At 36.9% G+C, this 27,815-nt stretch overlaps 1 protein-coding gene across 2 annotated transcripts in view; it reads left to right on the top strand.

Moving 5' to 3' along the window:
* g (adaptor-related protein complex 3, delta 1 subunit-like garnet) overlaps nt 1-27,815 on the top strand; it is an 895,910-nt gene that overhangs the window by 608,341 nt on the left and 259,754 nt on the right. For both annotated transcript variants that reach the window (XM_081759537.1, XM_081759539.1), the window contains exon 11: nt 27,525-27,670. In XM_081759537.1, coding sequence (XP_081615663.1) covers nt 27,525-27,670 — 146 coding nt within the window. The remainder of the gene's footprint in view (nt 1-27,524; nt 27,671-27,815) is intronic.

The following is a 27,815-nucleotide window of genomic DNA, read 5'->3' on the forward strand; positions in this document are numbered from 1 at the left end:
AGAGACTGTCCGAAAAAAAATACTCTAGATACTAATGAATTCGTTTTATATCTGGCTCTTTTAACTTAATTTCGTCACAATCAGAGATAGAAATTGACTGATAATATTGCAGTATACATATCAAAATTACTTTTGTAAATAATCAAGATAGCTACAATACAGAAAATTATGGTAATTTTAAGTCGCAAACTTGATACAGTAGAGCGTCGATTATCCGAAGTTATTGGGGGACATGGGTGTTCGGAAAACTGGTTTGTTCGGATAATCGAACTGTACATGTTTATTTGCCAAAAAGAAGTACTGTACAGAAAATATATTCATAAAAAGAAGTGTGCTGATTGTTGAAACACAGCGACTGGCGGCTTGGCCGGTCAGCAGCGCCTTATGAAGGCCCCATTAGAAGCAATGTTCCGCCAGCGGTGGCTCAGTGCGGCGACTACTGTGGGAAACTTGGTTTGGGAGTGAGGGGGATGATGGACGGTAGGTTGGGAGAGTAGCAGGTGCGAGCGAGTACACAGTTCGGTTAAGTGGTCGTTGGTTGACCGACGTTCGGATAATCGACGCTCTACTGTACATTATTTATATCTTTAATTTAAAACGATTTAGAAAGTGATCGAAGTATGAAAAATTAACTACAAATGGAGTACAATGATTAACTATCTGTTGCGCATGATTTGTTGATTATTTCACTGCCATTTCGAGTGTCCTCAAAATATGCCTTAGACTGATTACTTTCCTTGTAGTGGAAACTAAAGAGTAATTTATGAAAAAAGAAATCAAAATTAGCAGAGTAAAGGGAAGAATATTTGAAAACGTTCTGCTGTGTGCTGTTTTCTGGTATAGCATGTGATCCAATCGGACTGTGTTTTGCATCGGAAGTTGAGAGGAAACTGATCTTTGTTTATATAATATATATATATATATATATATATATATATATATATATATATATATATATAATATACAGAAGAACAGGTGAAAACTTCTGGAATTTATTTTGTGAGAAGTCTTCCAGCAAGTAGCTTTGTAATTAGTATTCAAAATATCAAAATATATACAAACATGATAAGAAGAATCTTTTAAAGTAATTATTTTCTTTCTAATTCCGTCTGTGATACGTGGAGTCCGTGAATTTTGAAGAAAAGAAAGTGGGTGTTCCTGGAGTTCTCTCGTTTCCTCTCACTTTCTTCACTCTAGAATTATTATCCACCTCGTTATTGCCATCTCCTTTGGTCTTGGTCCTAGTCGTCTGACATTAAACAAAATGTTCTTCTATTTTTAAATGAAACTCAATAGAACGTATAACAAAAGTTTCATTAAGTTAACATAACCCTTATATATTTTAAATTAATTAATTCGACAACTGAGAGAAAGATAGGATTATTATGACAGCATTGTTTTTATTAGAATTTCAGTAGCTTTTATTTATGTATATTTGGCAGTTAAAGAACGGTTCCAGTCGCGGCGATGAAGACAAATAAAGAAATTTTGCACGTTTCTTCTCGTTCCTTTTCTTTTTTAAGGTAGACCAATATTAAACTAAAATCCACAGTTGCATTCCTGTTTACCTTAATATCTGCTTTTATTTGTTGAAAGGTCATTCCACGTCAAATCATCCAGCGAAATGTCTTTTCCTAATCTACCGTCTCAGATTTTCACGAAACTTCTGTCACTTGTTAGTATAAGGGTGCCTGTGTGAAGTTTTACTCCCTAGACTTAATAGGTTTGGAGTTAGAGACGATGAAGGTTTGTGAAATAGCACATGTGCGCACCTCCCGAGATTCTGCTCTGAGACTGCACTATGAATTGAAAAATGTTATTATAGCCCAAGATCTAAGTAACACAGCTGCGTGAAAATTTTCTCAAAAGGGCATCAAGGTCTATAGATTTCAGAAACAAATATTTCATCAAGATAACTTACTCCTGTCCTTTATTATTATTATTATTATTATTATTATTATTATTATTATTATTATTATTATTATTATTACAACTTACATTTTTATGGAGCGAAAACACTGCATCACTAGACAAGAATTATCACGAAAGGTACAGTGTTTTGGTGGTAATTTTTGTCTTCAGCTAAATGTGCAAATCTCTGCTCTGAAGAAATATGAAAGAAAAACAGTGAGATTTTGAGTACATGTTGGCATTATTATTAATAAATCTTGTAAATTTATGAATTGTTAAATTACAAATTACATTTTATATGCTTGAACTGTGGTATGTGTGTGTGGGGGGAGATTAAATATCTATCCCAAGAATTGTGCCCGGACACTTACTTCTTATATTAATAAATAGATAAATGCATTTATTTTTAAAAAAAAGTTTTATATGTTCAACGCAAATTAATATTGCTGTTAAAATAAACAAATATGTAAGGTGCTCAGTAATACATATAGGCAATGTTGTGAACAGTGTTGGCACCTTAAGGTATATCTCCATTAATTTAGGCATTCTACGACACCTACTGTTTTAGACGTTTGAGAAATTGGTTACTTGGCATACTGTATTTCTGCACCTCACTGATCATGAAGGCAAGTTATTATAAACAGAAACTGATATAATGTATTTAATGTATGTATATTAAGAAGTTCATGTAGTGAACAGTACCTTCAGGAACAGTTTTAGATCCTACTTCGTGTAGAATCAGTTGTAGTAAGAGTGCTTTTCCGATGAAGTTTTCACTGTGTGTCACACACTTTTAAATCTGCTGTCAAAAAACGGTATGTGCGGCTAGAGCTCGATGTTGATGGCGTCTCCAAAATTGCAAGGATGTGAGAGAAAGTAACCAAGAATATACCATCTCGAGTTTAAGGTCAGTACAATGAAGTACTTGGACCATGCAGTTGCATGAAGTTAACCTGAGTATTGCATTCTGAGTATTGCGAGGTTACGTATTATACAATCACTTTTCGCCATAGACATTTACAACAAAGCAGCCGGTATACAGTTTACGTATAATATTATCAGACTTACATCTGGTTTGTTTCAAAATTGAAAAATGAAGAATACTTTTCATCCTGAGTTGTTTTCTTCAATCCAACTTCGTGTTGGGATAGTAAAAACACACTGCAGGGTCATTCCACGTTACTTCAGCCAGAATTTTTCTCATTTGACACCCACCTGGCAGAATGGAATGAAAATTCATGTACTTATGTAGTTTTTGATGCTGAATCCGTTTGAAAATAGGCCCATTGGTTCTGGACTTATTGACTTTTGAAGTTGAAACGTGTAACGTGAGAAATAGTGGTCGTGAGAGCTATAGGCACATTGAAAAAGAGTATAACTTTCTTCAAAGTAAACGTAAAAACATAAACTTTCTTTGTTTGTTTCCTCTATAAATGCACTTTACAGACACACAAAAGTTATTCTTGCAACGATGGAAGCAAAAGAGAAAATCATCATTAAATTAAAAAACGCCTGATATTGTAATTGCAAGAACTCACCAGCCCCCATCTCAGTTTGCATGAAATTTTGTGTGAAGAACCGTAGCAACATACCCATTCAATAGTGAAAAAGGTGATGGGCAGTTTATAAGAACCGTAAGAAAAATAAATTTGTAATGAGTTGAAAGTATGTCACATGATGCTAGTCCTGAATTATCTTATAACTGGTATCAGCAAAAGCATCTTATAAATACCTCCTCAGGAGATTGGCACTATTACATTTGGTGACTTAGTTCTTTATCTTTTTCGTTTATCTGATTAAACAGAACGTTCTTGGACTTATGTAACATTCGAGATTAACCGTTGTCTGGAACATTCCAATATAACGTTTATCTGGAGCTCTGTAGATAGAATGTAGACCTTGCCTGGAACTACCTAAAATGTTCTTGTGTTAATCTGAAACTTTCTAGAATGTTCTTCCTTGGTCTGGAACATTCTAGATTTTTGGAACAGTCAAGAATATTCTATCTGCCATGGAATGTTCTAGAATAATGTTTGCCCGGAACTCGCAAGAATGTTCCATGGTAGTATATAAACAGGGATAATCAGGTGTTAGTGACTCCAAACACCAGAAAGGCGAGAAGTCTTGAAAAAGAAGGACATGTCTCTGTGTATTGTGTTTTGTGAACATGTTAAGGAAGTTTCAGATAATGGATCCAGCTGGTCAGTTGTCTTTTGATTTTGGTCAATTCCTAAATGATCCTGTGTGCATTGGAAAATTCAAACATGAACACTTTCAGTACTGAAGAAAAGGAACTACTCTTGTGGAGAAGCGGTGTAACTATTGAAAAGAGTGAAGTGAGTGATTGTGAACACACGCAAAAGTTTGTAACCAAGTGTTCTGGACATTAAGAGAAATGCTGTGATCCGTACAATAGGCATTCTGGTCAGAATATGAGAACTGGTGTGAGAAGTGTTTCGACAGAACAAGCATTAACCTACAAAGCCCAAAATATATACCATTCCTGGATCCAAACTGTGTACTGGATGTCAAAAATGTGTAGAAGAGAAGTCATCAACATCATCAGCATCACAAGAAGAAACTGCAGATGCTGATTACAGTGAATCCTCGGCAACTGGACCATCCGATTCTCAATTGATAACCCCGCACAGTGGTCGACATAGCAAAAAGAGCTGAACAAAACCCCAAAAATGAACTCTATCTTGGAATGAACGTCTATAGTCTTTTAGTAGAGGAATGTCCATTCTATATAGAACAGACCTATTTTTCATCCTTGCGTCACTTGTTCATAATAAAAAAAAAGGAAAAAAAGAAAAAAAGTCGAAAGTGGATAATTGGCCGTCTTTCTAAAAATGCTTTTTGTGGATGGTAGTATGATGAAATTGTTACTCTTAAGTGCGTTGATAGTATGAGATGTTAAATATTGTTATTGTTGACCAGAACAATAGCAATCCTTTAAGGCCAACAGCAGGCCTCTGAGGTACTTCGTATGCGCACTGGGAGCATTTTTACAACACTGCAAAGTGGCCCAAAAGTAGGTATACACCCTTGCATTGATCAAATATAACATTCTAGCTTATAGGTTTATTTGCTTCGGCTGTACCGAGTTTAAGATACAAGTAAAAAGACATTATAAGAATAAGAAAGTTACACTTACGCTCTAATGCCCTCTATCACCTTCAAGGTAGTCCCGTCCGGCATGTATGCAACGGTCCCAACGTTGTTCCCATTTTTGGAAGCACTCCTGGAAGCCCGCAGGGTGAAGGGTGTTCAGGACCCGTTACTATCCCACTTGGATATCTTCAATGGAGTCAATACGTCACCTTTTCAACGCTAGTTTCATCTTCGGGGACATGTAGAAGTCACATCGGTCTAGGTCAGGGAAGTAGGGAGTGTGGGGGACTGTTGCCATTTTTTTGGCCAGGAATTCTCTCACAACGAGCGAGATGTGTGCGGGCGCATTGTCATTTTGTAGCAACCAGTCTTTGGTTTGCCACAACTCTAGCCGTTTGCGCCGAACATCTTCCCTCAGTCTCTTCATGATATTGCAACAAAACTTCCCGTTGACATTCTGACTAGGTGGAACACACTTCTTACGCACAATTCCTCGAATATAGAAAAAAAATTCTCAGCATCGACTTAATGTTGCTGCGAACTTGTCAAGCTTTCCTTCGCCCTTGGAGAGCATGGCGTCTTCTATTGTGATGATTACTGCTTCGTTTCCAGGTCATAACCATAGACCCAAGATTCATCACCTGTAATGACTCTGGTTAAGAAGTTTGGAGACTTTCGAACTCTTTGTTGCAGATCAGTACGCGTCTGAAGCCTGAAGTTTTTTTTTTTTTTTTCGCCGATGCTGACAAGGCAAGGAACAAACTTCGCTTCAATTCGTCTCATGTTCAGTTCATAAGATAAAATTCGTTGGCATGTTCCGTAGGACAATCGAAATTTGTTAGAAACGTCGTGAATTGTCGCCTTCTGTCTTTGCGAATCATATCACGCACTTTCATGATCATTTCCGGTGTTGTACATCTCGACGGTGGACTAGAACGTTTGTCTGCTTCCACAGATTCGCGGCCTTCTTTGAAATGCTTGAACCATTCAGTTGTTCTTGCTTGATTCAGTGCACTCTCACCAAGTGCCTCTTTCAACATGCGGTGAGTTTCGGCGGCACAGAGTTTGGTGCAAATCCGTTGCACCTTAACGTCAGTCATTTGACAAATCGCAGAAGCACTGAAACACGTCCTGACACGCACAACTAGGACCCAAAGATGACGGAACTTTGTGGTGCAGTAGCTAATATATGCGCCTCAAGACATCTTGCGGCAAAATGCCGTACTGTTTCTGGTTTGCCCGGTAAAAAAAAAAAATGTCTGATATTTTAGGTAGCACCTCGTATTCTAAAAACATTTTGAAAACAATGGATGTAGAGTAGTTAAGGCACCTGAATTTAATACATCCAGAGGTAAACTAAAACAAGACTTATTGATCAAAAAAGAAAACAAAGGGTTTATTATATATATTATTAATATATTTGAAGACGGCACTGTAGATCTTAACACTGTAAATGAAAATCAGGAAAAAATAAGAGAAGTTTAAGGTTTAGTTATCGATGATGTATTAAAAGATGTGTTTGCAGCTGTATTCGGATCTAAAGATTAGGTAAATAAATCCATGACCTTCGTATTTTAGAAATTCAATGTTCCACTTTATATATATATATATATATATATATATATATATATATATATATATATATATATACAGGGTTCATTATGAAAGTAATGAGCATTGCTTTAGAAAAAACTGTTTTATTGTTCCGATTGTTACAAATCTTTAAAATTCCTCAAAATACGCTTCTTCTGCATCAATACACTTCTGGAGACGTGTTTTCCACGCCTGGAAAGCATCTATAAAGTCCTCGGCTGGAATGGCTTTTAAAAGCCTTGTAACATGGGCTTGAATGTCCTGCACGGAGTCCCAATGTTTTCCTTTAAGGTGTCATTTCAAACGGGGAAACAAAAAAAGTCACTAGGAGCCAGGTCAGAACTATAGGGGGATGGGGGACCACTGGGGTTCTGCTCCGGGCCAGGAAGTCGACGACGGTGAAGGCGGTGTGACTTGGTGCATTGTCGTGGTGGAGTTTCATTGAGTCTTTGATGTCACTTCGAACGCGGGCGACCCTGCGTTTCAGTCTTTTGAGTACTTCTAGATAAAATCCTGCGTTGACAGGTTGTCCTGGTGGCACAAACTCGAAATGGATGATTCTTCGAACGTCGAAGAAGACAATGAGCATGGTTTTGATTCGGTATTTGCTCATGCGCGCCTATTGGGGGCGGGGGGGATGAGGTGTGCCACTCCGCACTCTGCCTTTTGGATTCTGGATCGTATTCGAACATCCAGGATTCGTCTCCAGTTACGACCGAGTCTAATAAGTCCGTATCACTTTCACACAATCCCAACAACTCCTTGCAGCGCAAAACTCGAAGTTCTTTTTGTTCGTTCGTCAACAGCTTCGGCACAAGCTTCGCACAGACCTTTTGCATTTGAAGGTCCTCGGTCACTATCCCATGTACCGCAAATGTTGACATTTTAGGGTGTCCGCGATTTGTTGAATGCTCACACGCCGGTCTGAGCGCAACACTTCACGCATACGGTTAACGTTGTCGTCGGTCTTGGCCGTTGTTGGGCGTCCAGAACGGGGCTCGTCGGTGACCTCCTCCCGACCCTCCTTGCACGACTTGTGCCATTTTCCGACCTGGGATCTTGACAAACCCTCCTGCTTGTAGGCCTCTTTCAGCATCTGGTAAGTTTCCGTAGCATTCTAACCCGACTTGACCCAAAATTTTATGGCGTAGCGTTGTTCGAGCAAACCCTCCATCGCGCCGTGTTACAACTTGTAAAGACGTGCTTCACGCGGATCGACATCCACATGCTGTCACTGCTCGCAGCAGACTGACTTCGGGCGCGTTTGGAAGAACAGACCGGCTCCATATGGGCATTGGACAAACATTGGGCTCCATATGTGTGTTGTGGTAGTTGCCGCTCTACATTAGGAGGTTGGTTACGAGGAATCAGAAAGTGTATGCCATTTACTATTCCTCGAATTTGAAGAGAGCCTACTAATCATCATAATGACTGCTACTTCTGTTCAGTTAACGTGACACACTACAAAAACAGAAAGAATAGAAAAATAGAATATCCCAGTTTACCTCCATCCATTGCTCCAGTTCCACACAGTTACGAACTTCCTGTACCCAACCCACCAGATATATTGTCATCGGAAGGAGAGCCAGATGAATCTTCCGATCTTGATATTAGTTTTTTGCATGAAACTAGGAAAAAGGAACCACATTTGCTTAATCAGCAAGAACTTGATGACTTGATAAGAGATTTAGATCTTCCCAAATCAAAGGCAGAACTTCTTGCTTCGCGTTTAAATGAGTGGAATTTTCTCCTTCCAACATGTAAAATATCAAAATATAGAAAAAAGCATAAGACTTTTTCACAATTCTTCAAATGGAAGGAAGTTTGTGTTATTGTCATGACGTTAGTGATTTGAAGCTATTGGTTTCCCACATCAACCAGAGGAGTGGCGCCTTTTCATAGACAGTTCATCTAGAAGTTTGAAGGCAGTTCTTGTGCACAATGGAAATGTGAATCCTTCCGTACCAGTTGCACACTCAGTCCACATGAAGGAAGACTACGAAAACGTGAAATTATTGTTGGAAAAGATTGAGTACCAAAAATATAAATGTGATATTTGTGGAGATTTTAAGATGATCGGTTTTCTTCTAGGTTTGCAGAGTGCAATACTAAATATTCGTTTTTCTTTGCCTTTGGGATAGCAGAGCTACTGACCGTCATCATACACTCAAGGTGTGGCCAGAAAGGAAACATTTACTTCCTGGCACTCACAATGTCATACATGAAGCTTCAGTTGAAAGAGAAAAAAATCTTACTGCCACCACTCCATCATAAAATTAGGACTTATAAAACAGTTTGTTAGAGCATTAGATCCACATTCTGCAGCTCTTTCTTACATAAGACAAATGTTTCCACAGTTAACTTACGCTAAAATCACAGCTGGCGTATTTACTGGCCCACAGATACGTGTGATGCTTCAATCTGAAGAACTTCAGAATAGAATGACTCGAGAGGAAAGAAGTGCTTGAGAAGCTTTTAGGGTGGTAGTGCAAGGTTTTCTTGGTAAAAATAGGAGTGAAAATTATAGGTAGTTAATAGATTCTTTGATTGACCTATATCGCAATTTGGGTTGTAAAATGTCGTTAAAATTGCATTTTCTTTTGTTTTCCTATCTTGATTTTTTCGGTCCAAATTTAGCAAATGTGAGTGAAGAACATGTTGAACGCTTTCATCAAGACATTGAACAAATGGAAAGAAGATACCAAGGACGCTGGGACACCGCGATGATGGGAGATTACATTTTCACATTGATTTCTGATGACAAATCAGCTTCGCACAAGCGAAAAGGAAAGCGTGCTCATTTTTAAAATGTTCTGCATTATGAGCTTGTAGGGAAAGTGGATATATTTTTGCTAAGTTGTTTTTTTATTTTGTACGCTGTGTTCGTACTCCATAGTGACTAAGTTAATTCTGCATAATTTCTTCAGTGAAGCATATTGTAAGATACCAATTAGCTTTAAATTTCTTGATAAAAATCAAAACCGAGCCAAAACTGCGGCTTATATAGACTAGCCATTTAATATTCACTTCTTCTGCGCACGAAAAGTGTTAGAAATGTAATATATTTTAGTTGAAAATAGAGGTTAGGAGCTACTACACAAAAATAAAAAATGACTTCTTTCATTTTTCTTTGTCAAGTTCCAGTTGATTTCATAACCACATTTCTAATTTTGCCCCCAACATTTTGTGTCGTCTCGTGAATACCAATTTAAAACTTACAGAATCAATTTCTGATCAAAAAATATCTGATGTAATTTGACTAACTGTACAAACAGTGTTGCCAACTCCAGAAATAAAAAATACTTAATTTTCTCAAAATTTGTTGAATAAATTTTCTTTCGCATGTAATATTGCAAATAAACTTACACAGTTTAAAAGCCTGTATCTTTACTTAAAAAGCAAGGCATAACCGGTTGTGTTAGGGCAAATAGTTTCTTAGTTATTACGCTTTAACAAAAAACGGAGGAAAAATTCGACAAATTACCCGACTTCAAAGGGTTAAAGACGAATTTTAAAGCGATTTTTGACATTTCGGAAAAACTAATGTTATGCACGCCATTAGTACCACCCAATGATATTAAAAAAGAAAAGAAATCAGATAAACATAAAGTTGGTCAAAATTTGTTACCCAGTGTTATCGGTCTCCATTAATAGGAATACTCATTTACAGGAATTAACTTGCAGGAGAGAGATACGGTTATGGCGTGCAGGATAGTGTAATGTTGTAATGAGAGTTGATTATTGTATAAGAAAGAAAGAGTAATTATATATTAGAGTTCGTTCAATTATACAAATATAACGAACGCTTTGACTTAAAGAGCTCAAGGGCACATCGTAGCAGAAACGAACTTTTCCATTAGATGTAACCTGCGAAAAGTCAATGTACCATGTTTATTTCCTTCGCCTAGCTAATAGTCTCTTTCTCTTAGGCTTTCTGATTAGGAATTGGTGATTTAGTGCGTATTTCCCATACGAGCAACGTGTCATGCTTATCTTATACGTATTAACTTCACTATTTTTACCTAGGTACAATACTCTGTGACCTGTAGTTGTTATGAAATAAAAGCTTGTATAGCGTTTTAATTCACCTGAATGTTTGCCTCTTTCGCTACAAATATTTTTATCAACATTTTATTTTCGAAATCCCGCTGTTCCCCGTCTTGTATTCGTATTAGGGATCAACTTCCACATTCATACAAAATTGGTCAGATTAAGATCTTATTGATTTTAATGTTTTCGATATTTGTTAAGACAATAAGATGTCTTACAGTAGAGTAAAATTTAGTACATAAATAATATGCAACACCTTCCTACAAGACAAAAATTAAAACAGTAATTGCTTGTTACTCGGAGTTCAAAGGAACAGTAGTGCTTTCTCAACATTAAGTGGGAGCGAATTGTACGAATTTACAGTTTATACAATTCTGTTTATTAGAAAAGCTTTCCCCCCTGTGAAGCTCAACGGATTGCTTTCTCCTTGTGCAGGGGTAAGTTGTGGGAGGTAGGGGAGTTTCCTATCAGGTTGCCTGAAGCAGACTTTAAGCGTCCTAAGAATATATTCCTTCTCCTCGTAAATTTCCGTACTAAAATCAGAAGTGGCAGAAATCAACCAAATGCAGTTTTAACGATGATAGCTCTAGAATGAAAACTGTAATGCACGGATTTTTTTTTAATCAATTAAGCGTCCCAAGATTATATTCCATCTCTAATCTCTCAAGTAAAGCCGGAACTGGTATACATCTACTACCATTTCAGGTTTCAGTGATAGAGAAAATATCCTGTCATACTAACAAAACTTCTCGGCGTGATACTGCTACTTGCTTTCAACCTTAATATATATAAACGAATTTGAGACTTCTGACTTAAGCGAATACGCACATCCGGTACCTTGCGAGTAATCAAAGGGAAATTTGATTATTGTAGAAATGTATCCTTAGCAGCAGTTTTCGTAAGCGCTGAAGCAAGTACTGTCTTACTTCTAATGATGATAAGTTGATCCTTTAAGTTTATGGGTTAGTGAAATACATTATTCTTGACACTATATATATTTAAGAAGATCCTTATCACCTGCTTTCGTCATAAAAGGAGCGTTCTATCTAAATTTCACGTTACTGCGTATAATAATGTAGCCTGAGGGATGATGAGTCAGTCTTTTCTATTCTTTTATGTTCTGGAATTATACTAATACTAAAAGTTTCCCTTCAAGATTGTCGGCAGACACACATGCACCCAGAACTTCTTTATTGCGAGTGATTTGAACTCCAAAATTACAACCACATTCTTTGTTTCTTGAGGTTACATATTTGTTTTGATAAAATGCATTCTATCATGTCACTTATTAGCAAGTTTTATTTAATGAATAAGAAAGTACACGAGATAGCGGCGACGAAAGGTTATGAACGACTAAACAGCTAGTAGTTGAATGATGTGTTGTAAGCATGATTCCAGTTACTGTTATTCGTGGCTTTTTTAAAAAACGCTTAATTCCGTAGCCCCAGAACAAATCAAACAATGTGCTAAATACTCATATGTATTTCCCGAGAAGATTGTCTCCCCCATACTCAATCTTCTGTGATGCAGAATTTTACGAAAAATAAATAAACAAGCAAATAAAAATTCGATTAGAAAATACCCTTCAGTAGAAATTTTTGGCTACATAGTTAGAAAATCAGAATACTTATATATGTATATCTGAGTTCGTCATCCCTAATATAAAGCAACTTGCAAGGAGACAGTATTTCATCACTTACTTTCCTGATTCGTTTCTCTGATATTACTATGAAATATGGAAAATAATTTTATATATGCATGTATATGTATTCATGTACAGTCCGCAGCAAAAAACCTGAAGCATGAGCATGTAAGTTTATTGTGAAACTACGCCTAACAGCGCACGGAATCAACATAACATCTAAGTGGAACTAATCACGTCAGGAGAAACCTCGGCGTCCTCCCCTGCACACTTATTTTGGAGCAAAAGACTTCGTCGTTTCACAACAAACTTACATGCTCATGTTGCAGGTATTTTGCTGCGGACTGTACCAAAAATGAAAGAAAAAAGAAATAAAGGTAGTGCCTATTATGGCTTACCTGTGAGACATAACTGAAAGATAATTATACCTGGTGATAAAGGAGACTCACCACTATTCCTCGAGTAATTATATTATTTCTTAATACACTTGTCCAAACGGTAGATGAAGTTTTCCATAACGATTGCACAGAAATCTGCGTCAACTACTTATAGCAATCGTGAACCAGCTGTTGTGACACTACATGTCAAATAAACGTGGCCAACCATCTTCTTCTGTAGAACAGGAAGGTGAAAGTCACTGGAGCTAAGTCAGGGCTGGAGGGATGCTCTATTCGTTCCCAGCGTAACCGCTGAATACACTTTTTTTCTTTCTTTTTGGTGCTGAATGAAGTCTCTCATTATCGTCCAAAAGAGAGAGACCCCACGGCGGAGAAAATCATGGCGTTTTGGTCTGATGGCACCCCACAACTTTGGAAGTGCCCTACAATACCTCTTGGCATTAACGATTACTCCCTCTTCTTTATAATCAGTCAATAGTACACTTGATACGTCTCAAAATACAGTGCACAAAATTTCGAAGGAACTACCTGGAATTTCTTCCTCCATGGGAAAGATGTATGCTTCCATTCGTATGAATGCTTACTTCCTTGATGAAGTGAGCATGTGCAATATTGTTCATCAACCGTCATTACACGGCGAAGACAATTGTTTCTCTCCGGTGCGTAAAGCTGCAGAATATTCAGCGATGTCGTCATTCTGGTTGTCATACACTTCTCGGATTGTGCGCGTGATACCCATTTCGCGCACATTTTCCTATACATAAGAATATTAATCACAGTGTTCTGCGCAATATCACATGGTAGTTCCAGCCCAGCTGATATTGAGCGTAATGTTATTCTGTCCACACGAATACACTCATCCACTCAAGTACAGTTCACGTCAGTGATTGATGTACTGAGTATCCTCTGTGTTTAGGGATTGTTATTAACAATACTAGTCTGTCCTTTTAAAGCCCAGCCCTCCCCATATACCTCCACAGAGGAACTGGTCAGAAAAGCTACTAATAGAAATACTGATTCCATGCAAATTGCTTAATACTAACATACTGTTACACACTGTTTTAGCACTTCCTGGTTTAAACTAATGCCTTTATTTTTGGCCAAACATAATTTGTTCTGTAATTGATTTCGTAGAAAAATATAGGAACGGGCTGAAGAAACCCCTCTCTTAAGACTCGAAGCGACGCGCTACTGGAAAACATGAATGCATTGTGAAACGTAGGATGTTAATTCAGGTTGTTAACGATGTGTAACCGGTAATGTTACAAGCGAAATTTCAAATAAGGCTTTTACTTCGGTTTGTGTTCCATTCCGCTTTTTCCGCCTACTTCATTATTTTTGTTCATTTATTTATTTATTTTATAAAATAGAAGAATACGTGTAACATTAAAATTAATAAGAATTCAATGTAATGCGGACGGTAATGTTATCTATATATTAATAGCGGTGTCTGTGAACAAAAAACTTCAGATCCAAATTGAAAGTGACTCTTAATCTCTTAAGCCACCTGACCGATCTTGATCAATTTTTTGACGTACATGTAGATCTGGCCTGGGAGTGTTTTTAGCTACTCACTTTGACGGTAGAACTTAGTGGAGCGGAAGGAGTGGGAAATATATATATATATATAAAACTTAATAACTCTTGAACCAAACGACCAATCTCGATCAAATTTTCAACATAGAGGACGTTCGTGCCTGGGATGGATTTTACCATTTCACTTTGATGGAACAAGGTAGAGGTTGGGAAGGAGGTGGAGATATACGAAAATCAATAAATATAAAAATAAAAGTGACTATGTTCGTGAGTTAATAACTGTTGAACCACCCGATCGATCTCAATTAACCCTCTTTTTACGGAGTGGGGTGCAAATACACCAGTGCGATATATTTCGTTCTTACGCTATTAAAAATGCTTTCTGAAGAATGGCCCTTATTGACTTTTATTATTTATTTATTCTTAGCATATTAAAAAAGAAAGTAACTAAATCCAATAATATTTCTTACAGTTATTTGAATTTAATTCGAGCGGGGTGTGTATACACCGCACTTCCTAAATAATGTTACTCTAAAAAAATATGTTTTCCGCAGTCGCTATTAGATGGGGCTGATGTTAAATTCGAATTCTACTGTACTTCCTCTTTTTATCTGCAGTTAAAAACCACACGGTGTCTCACATAAAATTTTTAATTATGTGTATTTGCTGTTTTCTATTTTTTGTGTTTTCCAAACATAAAACTTTGTCTTACATGTTAGTTAAACCTTCATCTCTCCAAGGTATGTCGGTACAAATTTTAGTTACTATTATGTGTCCTATCTAATTTTTGTTGTTGCACTATTTTGTGATAACTGGTTTATTTTACTAAGGTGGATAAAAATGGCGAGTAGTAGAGGATTATCTGAAGACAATATAAGGCATATGTTATCTGAAGAATTTGAAGTTGATTCTGATTCTGAAAGTGACTCAGAGTTCGAAGATAATGTTGAAGAGATTTCTGAAGCAAGTGATACAGTTTCTGGTGATGAAGGTTCGATGGAAGGTGGTTCCGAATTTGTGGCACGAAATTCTATGGTGTGGAGAGGTGGAGCACCGAAAATAGGACGTCATCAAGGCTTCAATGTTGTCCACAGACCTGCAGGACTTTCCGCTTCAGGCATAGATGTTGAAACGAAACGTGTGTTTCGAGTGTTTTTTCACGGATGACATTATTTCTCTTGTTACCTACACTAACAAAAAAGCTCAACAATGGGTGCAAAGCAGAATATCAGCTGACGCGTCTTGCAAAATTTTGTGGAAAGATACGGATAATACTGAAATACTTGCCTTTATTGGAATTCTTATTATCATGGGAGCGCTCCATGCAAATAAAGAACAAGTTAGTGTTCTATGGAGTACAGAGGAATCCTTCAAAAGAGCAATTTTTCCGGCTAGCATGTCAAGGGACAGATTTATCTAAATACTAAAATTTATCAGATTTGATGACTGTGACACAAGAGAAGAAAGAAGAGCGAAAGATAAGTTTGCTGCTTTCAGAGAAATTGGAGATCTGTTTGCCAAGCAGTGTCGTGTAAGTTAAACCCTAGTACACACCTTACAGTGGGTGAAAAGTTAGTTCCCCACAAGAAACAAATGTCCTTTCAGGGTGTACATGAAGTCCAAGCCACACAAATACGGAATAAAAATTTGGGTTCTTGCTGATAATGCTAACGCATACTGCCACAACCTACAGGTGTACACCGGGAAAACTAAAGACACTCCGGAAAAGGATCAGGGCAAAAGAGTAGTATTGGATTTGACGGATCACTTAGAATCTGGGTATGGTATAACAACTAATAATTTCTTCACGAGCATTGATCTCGCCAACGAACGTCTTCAAAAGAACCTAACTTTGTGTGGCACTGTTCGTAAAAATAACGTTTTTATTCCTAAGGAGTTCTTGCCAAGTAAATGTAGACACCAATATTCCTCTGTATTTGGATTTACTGGACAGCATAGTTTAGCGTCGAATTCTCCAAACGTTGGAAAAGAGCTTAAACTCCTTTCTACAGAACATCATGAGCATGCCATTAGCGATGTTGAATATGATTTCAAAGCTGATATCTTACTCCATGATAACAAAACAAAAGGAGCAGTTGATACTTTTCATAAATTGTTTTAGAGTACATACACTACACGTTGAAAGAACAGAAGATGGTCCCTGGTTTTGTTTATGAATCTCATCGACACAGGAGCAGTGAATGCGTATTGTCTTTGTCACAAAACACAGCGACTGGCTCTGCAATAAAAAGGACAGAAGATACTTTTTATTAGAATTGGGGAAAGAACTTATGTATCCCTATATTCAATGGAAATTAGAACAAACCATCAGTATTCCTAGAGAGTTGGTGAAAGACATGCGAAAGATCCTGGATGTAAAACAGAACACAGCTGCTAAAGGTAGAAACGAGGACGTGCGTGACCCTGTTGCATCAATCCAAGGGAGATGTGTTCAGTGTCCCCGCTCAAGAGACAGAAAAGTTAGATCAAAGTGTGATACGTGCGGCACTTTTGTTTGAAAGGATCATTCAACAAAGAAGATAGTATAAAGACTGTTCGGAAAAGTAACCAAAGATTGTAATTTCGCTTTTGTGGAATAAGAAAGGTAAATAACGAATGCTTATGAATCCATTTCATCAGTCGAATGGCGATGTGTTTGTTTTTATTTTATATATACACACCGGATTTTATATATGACACTGAATTACTACAGTATTACTGTAGTACACTAGTGCAATATTACTCTTCTGTATTTAAAACACTGATTGTAAATAAATTTTCCATTCGAAAATCTACTTTACTTAAATAGTTGTTTTTGGTGTCGGGGTGCAACTACACCCCACTCAGTAAATAACGTTTCTATTTCACCTCCGAAAAAAAAAAAAAAAAAATTAAATTTTCAGCATAGATGAAGTTGAAACTTGAAGTTCTTTTATTATTTCATTTTGATGGTAGAACTTAGGAAAGGAGAGGTGAGGATGTAGATATATGAAAATGAATAAAACAATAGGATCATCTCCAATGAAGTAGACAGAAAGGATTTTGTTTTTCTTTAATGAAAATGTAATAGAAGAAGATTTTAAGGGATTTACTTTTAGATTCCACATGCTACACCAGTCCAGAAGATCTGAGAGGTATTTTTGCAGTTCAATCACATCTTGAGCCGTCCTAATTTCCCGAAATAATTTGCAGTCGTCAGCAAAGAGAAGAATTTTGGTGTCAGATAACTTAAGATAAGACGGATGGTTAGCGTCATACCAAAGGCCTGACTACTGTAGGAAACATATGTTAGACGAACTCTTTAGTATGGCACTAATCACACCTCAGAATAAGTCTGCATAAGGCCCATTAACTCTTGAACCACCCGACTGATCTCGATCAGACTTTCAACATAAATAAGGTACAGACCTGGGACGTTTTCATAATTTTACTTTGACTTTACAATGTAGGGGAGGGGGACATGTATGTAAAATAAATAAAAATAACAGTGACTGTCTGTGTGACTTCACCGAACTGATCTTAATCAAATTATCAACATAGATGAGGTTCGGACCTGCGGTGGTTTTTATCATATCCCTTTTGACGGTAGAACTTATGGCAGGAAGAGGGGAGGGGAGGGGATATATAAAATAAATAAAACTTAGTAACTCTTGAACCACCTGACCGATCTCGATCAAATTTTCAATGTGTTGTTCTCTCTGGTTCTGCTTCGAATTTTGTTCCTTTTCTCTCTGGTGTTCCGCAAAGTAGTGTTCTGGACCCACTTCTTTTCCTTCTCTTCATAGATGATCTCCCGTCTTATCTTAAGTTATCTGACACCAAAATTCTTCTCTTTGCTGACGACTGCAAATTATTTCGGGAAATTAGGACGGCTCAAGATGTGATTGAACTGCAAAAATACCTCTCAGATCTTCTGGACTGGTGTAGCATGTGGAATCTAAAAGTAAATCCCTTAAAATCTTCTTCTATTACATTTTCATTAAAGAAAAACAAAATCCTTTCTACCTACTTCATTGGAGATGATCCTATTGCTAAGGTCTCATCTCAGAAGGATCTCGGGGTTGTGTTCGACGAAAGACTTCTGTTTACTGATCACATTGCTGCCATGGCAAAGAGTGCTATGCGATTATTAGGTCTCCTGTACAGGTTTACAGAGATTAGGGATATTACAGCCTTAAGTACAGGGTGTCCACCCACCGGGAAAAACCGGGAAATAGCCGGGAATTTCATGAACCTGGAAAAACCGGGAATAAGCCGTGAATTTCTCCAAAGAACCGGGAAACACAACGATAATAGCTGAAGAAGGGCGAAAGTTAAAAACAAAAGGCGTAGCTCAATTGTTTTCTACCGATAAGTCACTTGGCGCTTCTGAATTCATGATCCGTTGGGTTGGATCTAGCGTCATCCTGTCGGTATCCACCGTTTGGGGCGTCCGAATTCAGCATCAATGGTGAATCGCAAGTGAACGTGGCGACCGTGAAACAGGCGATCGCTTGAATCCTATGTTGAGGTTCGCTTATCGACCATGTTAGTTTTGTATTTAGAAAAAAGAATACGAGTAGTGATGTGTCAAAGGGGGTTGTTTGAAACCTGAAATAGCGCTATGTTGTAGTCAACAATCATGTGTTCGGTCTTTTGTTTTGGCCTTGGTCTTTTAAGAAAAAAAATGTGGATAATTATTTAACTATAATTCAACTTTAAATAGCACGAATTGTTTCTTTGATATATTCTTTATTATTATTTCTGTTTAAAATGAATAGCAATGTAAAGATGAATGCGAGCAGTAAATGGCGGGAATGAGATTGTCTAGTTGGCAGTTATGATTGCTTGTTTAGTAATACGTCTGGTTCTGCAATCTCCTGATATTTTTAACCACCAGATAAGTTAGCAGTAGTTATTATTTTACAGTGACGTTGCATTTCGAGCCTTATTAATGACGTACCTCATTTAAAAAAAATATATTGCGTGTGTCAAGAAGGACAAGAAAACCCCTAGCTCGACAACGTTCTTAGTTGTAGAGAAAAAAATGCACGACAAAATGCTAGCACCAAAATTAGCATTTTTCTCAACTATTGCTTCAATAGTGGAACCATTTCTGACCGAATTTCAAACAGACCAACCCATGGAACCCTTTTTGCATGAAGAGCTCACTTCTCTCGTACAAAGATTAATGGAAAAAGTAGTGAAGGGTGATGTTCTTAATAAAGCAGGTGCATCTGTTCAAAAAATAGATATATCAGATCCAAACAATCTTCTTCCTGCTAAAGATGTGGACATAGGCTTTGCAAGTAGGGATGCTATCCATGGAATCAAGGAAATAACGGATCTACACAAGCTAACACTGCGACGAACGTGCAGAGAAGCTATCACAGCGATGATTAGTAAAATAATGGATAGGTCACAATTGAAATACGAACTTACTCGAGCTATTTCGTGTCTCGATCCTGTGCTTTTGGTTACAGCCTGACCTAGCGGAGAAGCGTTTGACATTATCTTTGGAGGAGATGGTAGCTAAACGATGGTTTACGGGAAGCAAAGCAGGTAAAATTATGGGGCAATATCGGAAGGTATTTTCGTCATCCGAATCTATTAATCAGGCAAAACGTTTAAAAGAAAGGAGGAGCGTCTGGATGCATTTTATGTTCAACTTCTTAGTGTATTCAGTGAGGACAGTGTACGAGAACTCAATGATTTTATACAATGTATTTTGATACTGTCACACGGAAATGCATAAGTAAAGAGAGGATTTTCTGTGAATTCTGAATGCATTTTTGAGAATCAAACAGGAGAGCCTTATTGCCATGAGACAAGTGTATGATGGTGTGAGTGCATTAGGTGGATTGGAGTCAATTAAAATCAGCAAAGATATGATACATGCGGCCAGAAATACACATGCTCGATATACTGAACATTTGAAGAAAAAGGCGAAGGATTTGAGTGAAAAGGAAAAAAAGGAATGAGAGAGAAAACGTGTAACGCGAGAAAGACTGGAATTGGAAGCTAAAAAAGCAAAGGTAATTGCTGAGGCAAAAAAAAAGAATCTGCTCTTCTAGAAGAAAAAATCAATGCACTTATCGGGACGTAACGAAAACAGGTAAGAAAACATAATTTATTTCGTTAGCATAATTTTATATTGTTCGGGCGGGAACTAAATAATAATCCTTCCGCCTCTTTCGTAAAATATTCGTCTTTTAGTGCCCGTTATAACCGGGAATTTATCTAGTAGAGCCGGGAAAACCGGGAATTTCGAAACGCTTTGAGAGTGGACATCCTGTAAGTATATTCTATAGAACGTTTATTTCAACCAAAATAGAGTACTGTTCCACCATTTGGAGTATGGCTAGCATATCAAATCTCTCTCGCATTGACTCAGTTCAAAATTTCTTTCTTGCCATTGCGAGGAAAAGAATATCTTTTGTACGCTGTTTAAGTAAACCTGAATTGTTGACTGTTCTTGGCATCCGTACACCTTCATCTTGTCGCATGCTATTTGATATGATGTTTCTTTATAGAATTCTAAATGGGAAACTTAGAACTGAAGAACTAATCTCTAAATTTAATATTCGGGTACCTGCAAGAAGAACTAGAAATAGTGAACTACTTCATTGCAACACGCCTCGATTATCAATTATTCAGCGTTCTTTGTTCTATAGACTGGCTTCTGAATTTAACTCCATTGCTTCTGACGTGGATATTTTTAAATCTGAGAATGTATTCCGACAGGAAATTATTGCTACACTTATGAAACCTTAGTTTTATTTCAATTTGTTATTGCTACACTTATGGACTTTTATATAGCTTTTTGTTTATACTTGTTATTGTTAATTTTATATTCTATGTTATATAGTTTCAGTGTAAAATGGCTGCATTGCTGTATCTGGAACTTTGGCAAATAAATAAATAAATAACATAGATGACGTTCGAGCCTGGAGTCTTTATTTATTTATTTATATATATATATAATATGATATATAAATATTTTCACTTTGACGGTAGGATCTAGGAGAGGGGGAGGGGAGATTAATATGTAAAAATAAATAGAGCTTAACTCTTGAACCACCCAACCGATCTCGATCAAATTTTCAACATACAAGACATTCGGGCCTGGGATAATTTTTATCATTTAACTGATCTCGATCAAATTTTCAGCATACATGACATTCGGGCGTGGGGTAATTTTTATCATTTAACTTTGACGATGCAACGTAGGGGAGAGGGAGGAGGAGATGATCAAGTTTTCAACCACCTGACCGATCTCGATCAAATTTTCATCAACCTAGATGAAGTTCGAATCTGAGATGGTTTTTGGCACATCACTTTGACGTGTAACTTAAGGGAGGGGGAGATACATTTAAAATGATCGAAAATTACCGATATCGAATCTATAGTTTTTGGAGTTGCTGAGATGATCAGTGATACTTCCGATGCCGTGCCCCGCAACATGGGGAGGGGAGAGGGATATATAAAAATTCCGAAAGGACCAATATCAAAGAGCGCTTTAGTAATAATAAAAACGGAACATATTACTATTTTTCCTTAACCTAGCGAAATCAGGGTGCGTCTTAGATTCGAGGACGTCTTAAATTCGAGAAATTCTTAATTAAAGATATTAAATCTGCTTTGGCACTGTTTATGACAGTGTTATTAAAACTGGTTTGCTAGCCATAACTATTTTTAATTTTGTATTATATTTAATCATTGACAATAGTGTCCTGCGCTTGCGCAGGACGTGCGGGTTTGCTAGTTTTCTTTAATGTGACAAGTTTGATAATGTAAGACTGCACTTATCGATTGTTCATCAATGTCAAATGCTATTTCGTCTTTAGAATGAATATACATTTACGATGTGGGCTATGATGGCCTCTCGAGTGGAAATCGAGAACGAACCGCCGCTTCAGCCATGTGATTTTATTAACAGTTTACTAAATTAGCATATTATTAAAAACTGACTTTTAGATCGCATATCAGTTGACCACTTGCACTTCCAGCGAACAATAGTATTTCCTTGATTCCAAGAAACCACACGGTTTGCTCTGCAAAAGGAGGTACAATAGTCCGGTTAGTAAGCAGTAAGGTGTCAAGATGTCTGCTTACCAGTTGGAAGACCCGGGTTCTATTCGTGATATAAGTGGGTTATTTTTTGTGATTCTGACTTGGACCCAATGTAACAGTGATGTTCACCCAGTTCCTTTAAAATGAATGTTCTCAACAGTCTAGGGAAATGAGATGCCAGAGGAGGGTATTGACTACATAAGTTACGAAGTCTGGAATAGTCATTCCATCTGGTCGATATATGGTACAACAGTGGGCTTTCTGTATCCAGGATAGAGTGAACAAGTTACACAAATTACGGGAGAACGAGATAGCAGGAATTGAATAAAACTGCTGTTGTCAGAGTACTACGATTAATTATAAATATTTTATGAGTATTTACAAATATTTTGACGTTCATTTGTTCCACCACTCAAATAAATCCTACACAGGGAGTTCAATACTTTGCATAAAGTTGGAAACTGACTTATTAAACGTTTTGTGAAGTCTCATAGATTCATTTAAACTTTTAAACCTTCCTTTTGTGGATCTTGAGCTGAAACTTGCTTGCTATTCGCACAATGATTTCGTTTTTGTTTTTGATATATTGCAAAATTGAAAGCGAAGCAGAAAGATATTTGATCGTACCGGAAGTACATTTTTTTCACAGGAAATTTACTGATATGAAGTTAATATAACAGAGTCCTCTAAAATGTAATTCAGGTCCCCTTTTTACAACAATATTCAGTTTATATTTGAATTTGTTAACTATGAAAAATTGTAGTAGAAAAAATCTATTGGAATAGACTAAATAATAATTCATGTTCGAAAATGGCGTTGTCTATTCGCGAGATTTTAATTTTGGAACTCGAGTGTCTACAACATTGAACAGTAAACATGTCACATAATGTAAATATTATTGAGCAGTTAGTCACAAGATTCCGTTGCTGAATGGAATCTCAGGGTATAAATTGCAGCGGTTCAGGCTTTATTTCTTTTGAGAACTGAGAGTTGATTCTAGTTTATATGCAAAACGAGTTCCATTTTTTACAGTGCTGCTCTGTGAAGATGCGTGAAGTTTCTGCAAAACTGCGCTACCTTTTACAATTTCACTCCGATAAATATGCAAATGCTCGGCAGCCCCATGAAGAAGTTTTCGCTGTTTATGGGAAAGATACGGTATGGAGAAAACAAAATAAGTCGTTTTCGTTCTGGAAAATTCGGTGTCTAAAATGCTGCTTGAGATAGTCGAAAATCACAGAAAAAATGAATGATATGCTGGAAATAAACAATCAAAACTGGCGTGTGGGAAGTCATGTGTCGTCAGTGACGTAAATATCTATCAAACAGTGATAAACTATTTAAATAGAGCTGGCTACAAAAAGAAGCTTGGCGTTGAGTCGGTGCCACATGAGCCGACTCAAAAACATGTACCGGGTTGAATTTGTATCTAAAGATCTCAAATAAAGCGGAATTAACTAGAGTAATTTCTAAAGCAATTATTCACGAATGATTAAAAATGAATCTAAAACAATGTGCGAAAAAGATTATTGTCGAAGTGAGAAGAAACTCTGCAATCTATGGCAAAGCCCACATTGACGTTCAGAAAGGTTTTATGCTGTTCGCTTGATAGCTTGTCATCGTGCATCACGAACTGCTTCCGCCAGGCTGAAGAATAAACTTGGGTCGATACTGTCGATAACTAACGCGAGTATACCAAGCAATTCAAAAATGCGGCCGAAACTGGTCAACATCAAGGGCGTCGTATATCATGCTGACACCATCAGACCACATGCATTTTGAGCAAACCATCAGAAGTTGCGAGAACGTGGCTGGGAAGTCTTTATGCATCCATCGTAAACCCTGACCTGAAAACGTCAGACTATCATTTGTTCCGGTTTCTTCGGAACTTTGTGAATTGTGTCAGTTTGAAACAAAGCTAGTAATAATAACGTGTCACTTTTATTATTATTATTATTATTATTATTATTATTATTATTATTATTATTATTATTATTATTATTATCAGAAATAACGTTAAGTTCTATACCGACGGGGTTATGATTTTGCCGTAAAAAAAATGACAGAAGCCCATCGAATAAAATTGTAAAAATGTGGTATTTTAAAGTATAATACGAAGCAGTCCTCGGATTCTAATTCGAGTTAAGCGGAAATGGACAGTATAATTATAAAAAGAACAACATAAATATATCTTCGTTCATTTCTGCAAAAATTCATCTTCTCATTTCAAAAGGTACGAGGGCCACTATTTATATTTTGAGCCTTGGCAACACTGATTGTAGTTAGGCGCTATATTTTGTTTGCATAGAGACGTTTGACATTGATGACCATAACGTACTTCAAATGTTTTGTCAATAGCTTTATTTGTGTTGTTTACGTTGACTTGAAGATTACGTGACAACAGAAAAATGTAATTAACTCGTGAAAATTTTCATGCGATGATTTATTACGATTTTCCAAAGACGTATATAAAATTGTAACACGTGACGAATCATGGATATATATATATACGTATGAGCCGGAAACATAACAGTAGTCGACTGTATGGATGTTTCAAGATGAACCAAATCCTACAAAAGTTCTTCGTGCTCGAAGCACATCGAAACAAATGGTCGCCTGTTTTTTCGGGAAAACTACTGATGTGGCAACTGTGCCTTTAGAGGAACGTAGAACGGTCAGCTCTTAATGGTACACAACAATTTGTTCACCGGAGATCTTCGGTCAAATGTGGAAAACAAACAAGCGCCGTCGGATCATTATTGATAAAGACAATGCCAGCTCTCATACATCTCGTCTAACAACTGACTATTTGAACACTAAAAAATTCGAATTGATGGGTCATCCGCCGTACAGTCCTGATTTGGCACTCAATCACTTCGTCTTGTTCCCGAATGTCAAGAACAAATTGCGTGGACAACGATTTTCGTCGGTGGAAGAAGCCGCTGATGCGTTCAAAAACCATATTATGAAGGTATCCCAAGAAGATTGAAAAAAATGCTTTGACAAGTGGTTCGAACGAATACAAAGTGTATTGATCATAAAGGAAAATATTTCGAAAAACAATAAATCAATTTTCAATGACAAATTACTGTTTCTTCATTGTTAGACTCAAAATATAAATAGTAGCCCTCGTATAACAAGAAATAAATGAATTATCCTAGTATTTAAGAAAACTTGCGGAATCATTTTAGGTTACGATTCAGAGTATAATAGTTGGTTAGTTAGAATTTAGTGTCTCTCTCAGCATCGGGTCTATTTTTTTCAGACGTGAAAACACAACTTAACGTGAAATACGAACCACATGAGCTTCTACCGAGAATCAAACCCTGGTCTCCCTAGTCTCTCGCACTAGATTATAATAATAAAATACTGAAGATAATTAATACTTTGTTTTCAGGTACGGCATTTTTCACTTACAATTCTTATAATATTGTTTCTTAATTGAATTTGAAAAAGAATAGTTAAGAATTTGACAAATGATTATGCAAAAAAATGTTCTCAGTCACTAGGTTAGATTAAAAGAAAAAAAACTACGTCTTTTCAGAGTTTGGACAAACGAACACGTCATTAACACACTATTCACCTAACCCGCTCGACTATCTCGTACGCTACGTCCAATTTGCTTTGTGGAGAGCAGTTTTCTGTTCCACACTAAGTTTAAAATACGATTAAGTTTACGGCGAATAATTGAAACTACATCTCTTGCAATGCAAAGACGTATTTTTAGCACAATAGCATAAGTCAGTTTCTTTTACGTCATAATAACTGATGTGAAACAGTTTGAATCTCTGAAACGATATAGTTCCGATTAATAGTTAATCATACTAAAGTAATAACTGAATTGCAATAGCAATTACCTAAATAATAAAATTTGGTGAGGAAAATTTAACTCCACTAATAACCGTCTCTTTGTAGTGTCTTTTGACCAGGGCCGTCATTTCAGACTTCGCTTGGGCGGGGCAAGAGCGCCACCAACATAAGACTTTCACGTCTTGTACTAGTATATTAGTAGACAGTCGACTAAAGTATATGTATTCCTCAAACTCTTGGGGGCGGCAATTGCCCCCTCGTGCCCCCCCCCCCCTTCTAAATGACGTCCCTGCTTTTGACTCGTCTAGTGTTACATAAAATTATTTGAACTGTTTCTGTATAAACTCAAGGAACCAATTAGCTTAGGTGAGTTGTTAACGCATTGGACTCTCAAGCAAAACATCTGGGTTCGAATCCCGGCAGATCTGAACTTTTTAACATGTTTCAGTTGTAATACATATTCAATGTGATAAGCAAAATCTTTTAATGTGGAGAATGAAGAAATGTTGAAATGATGAGAATTGAGGGGAATCGGGGTAGTACCATGAATAGAGACAAAGATTTATAATCGTATATCCTTATTGTTTTAGAGTTTATATGTTTAATTAGTTTCAACTAGTTTCTAACTCAAGTCTGACTATTGTTTTTTCTTATGTGGAATGTGCGGTAAAATAATACATTATACGCACAATAAGTTATAATGTCTTCGGTATTTGACTTATTGAATAACACCCACCAAACACTAGAGATAAATTCAAAAAGTGGATTTTTGTGTGTTTGTAAATATTCTCTGCTAAAATATGTTTCGGTGCTTAAGAGGCTTAGTAACTGCTTGAAAAGGTACATGTAGATTGGGTTGCATCTATGCAGGTGTTTGCGATACCAGAAAAATGGTGGACTCGACATAATATAGTTATAGCAGTACTTTCGTTGCTTTCTGTATATTTGCGTAAGATTAACTAGTGCTCACCTATTATGCGCCGTAGAAATCCTAATGGTATTATTGTAATATTCCTGGTATGATAACGATATACAACTTATAAAATTACAAGTAACTGTTAGAAATGTTGGAAAAATGTCACACACACACACATACACACCTACCTACCAGTTTAGTACACTTCCCACTGGTCTAGTGGCTAGTGCTTGTGTGTTTGGTGCGTGCTATCCCTGGTTCAATTCCCATTAGGAAAGCATACAAAATAATTTTCAGTAATCATGCTGCTTAAAAGGGTATAAGAAAGCAGATCGTTAAACATGTTTTTTGCATGGTTAGAAAATACTCAAAACATATGTATAAATAGTATTAATGCTATTATTGGCCTATATTCTGTAACAGCTTTTATAAGTATCCGAGATCTGTCTTGTATGTATATTTGTATTTACAATGATATTTAAATGACATTTTATTGTTTCAGTGAAATATCTGGGCTTGCTGGCAATGTCGAAAATTTTGAAGACTCACCCCAAGTCGGTTCAAGCACACAAGGATTTGATTCTGCAGTGCTTGGATGATAAGGACGAATCAATACGGTTACGTGCCTTGGATCTTCTGTATGGCATGGTAAGATCCTATTATCTCACTCTCATTTAAGGATTATGGAATATGATCGAAAAGCAGTTATTCCGTGCAGTATTTTTACAAGTAACGTTTAACCTATTATTTAGAGAAAGTAAAATATGACAAACAAATCGACAGTGTTAGATTC

This window comes from Thermobia domestica, chromosome 5, assembly GCF_964235325.1.
Source record: "Thermobia domestica chromosome 5, izTheDome1.hap1.1, whole genome shotgun sequence".
NCBI lineage: Eukaryota > Metazoa > Arthropoda > Insecta > Zygentoma > Lepismatidae > Thermobia > Thermobia domestica.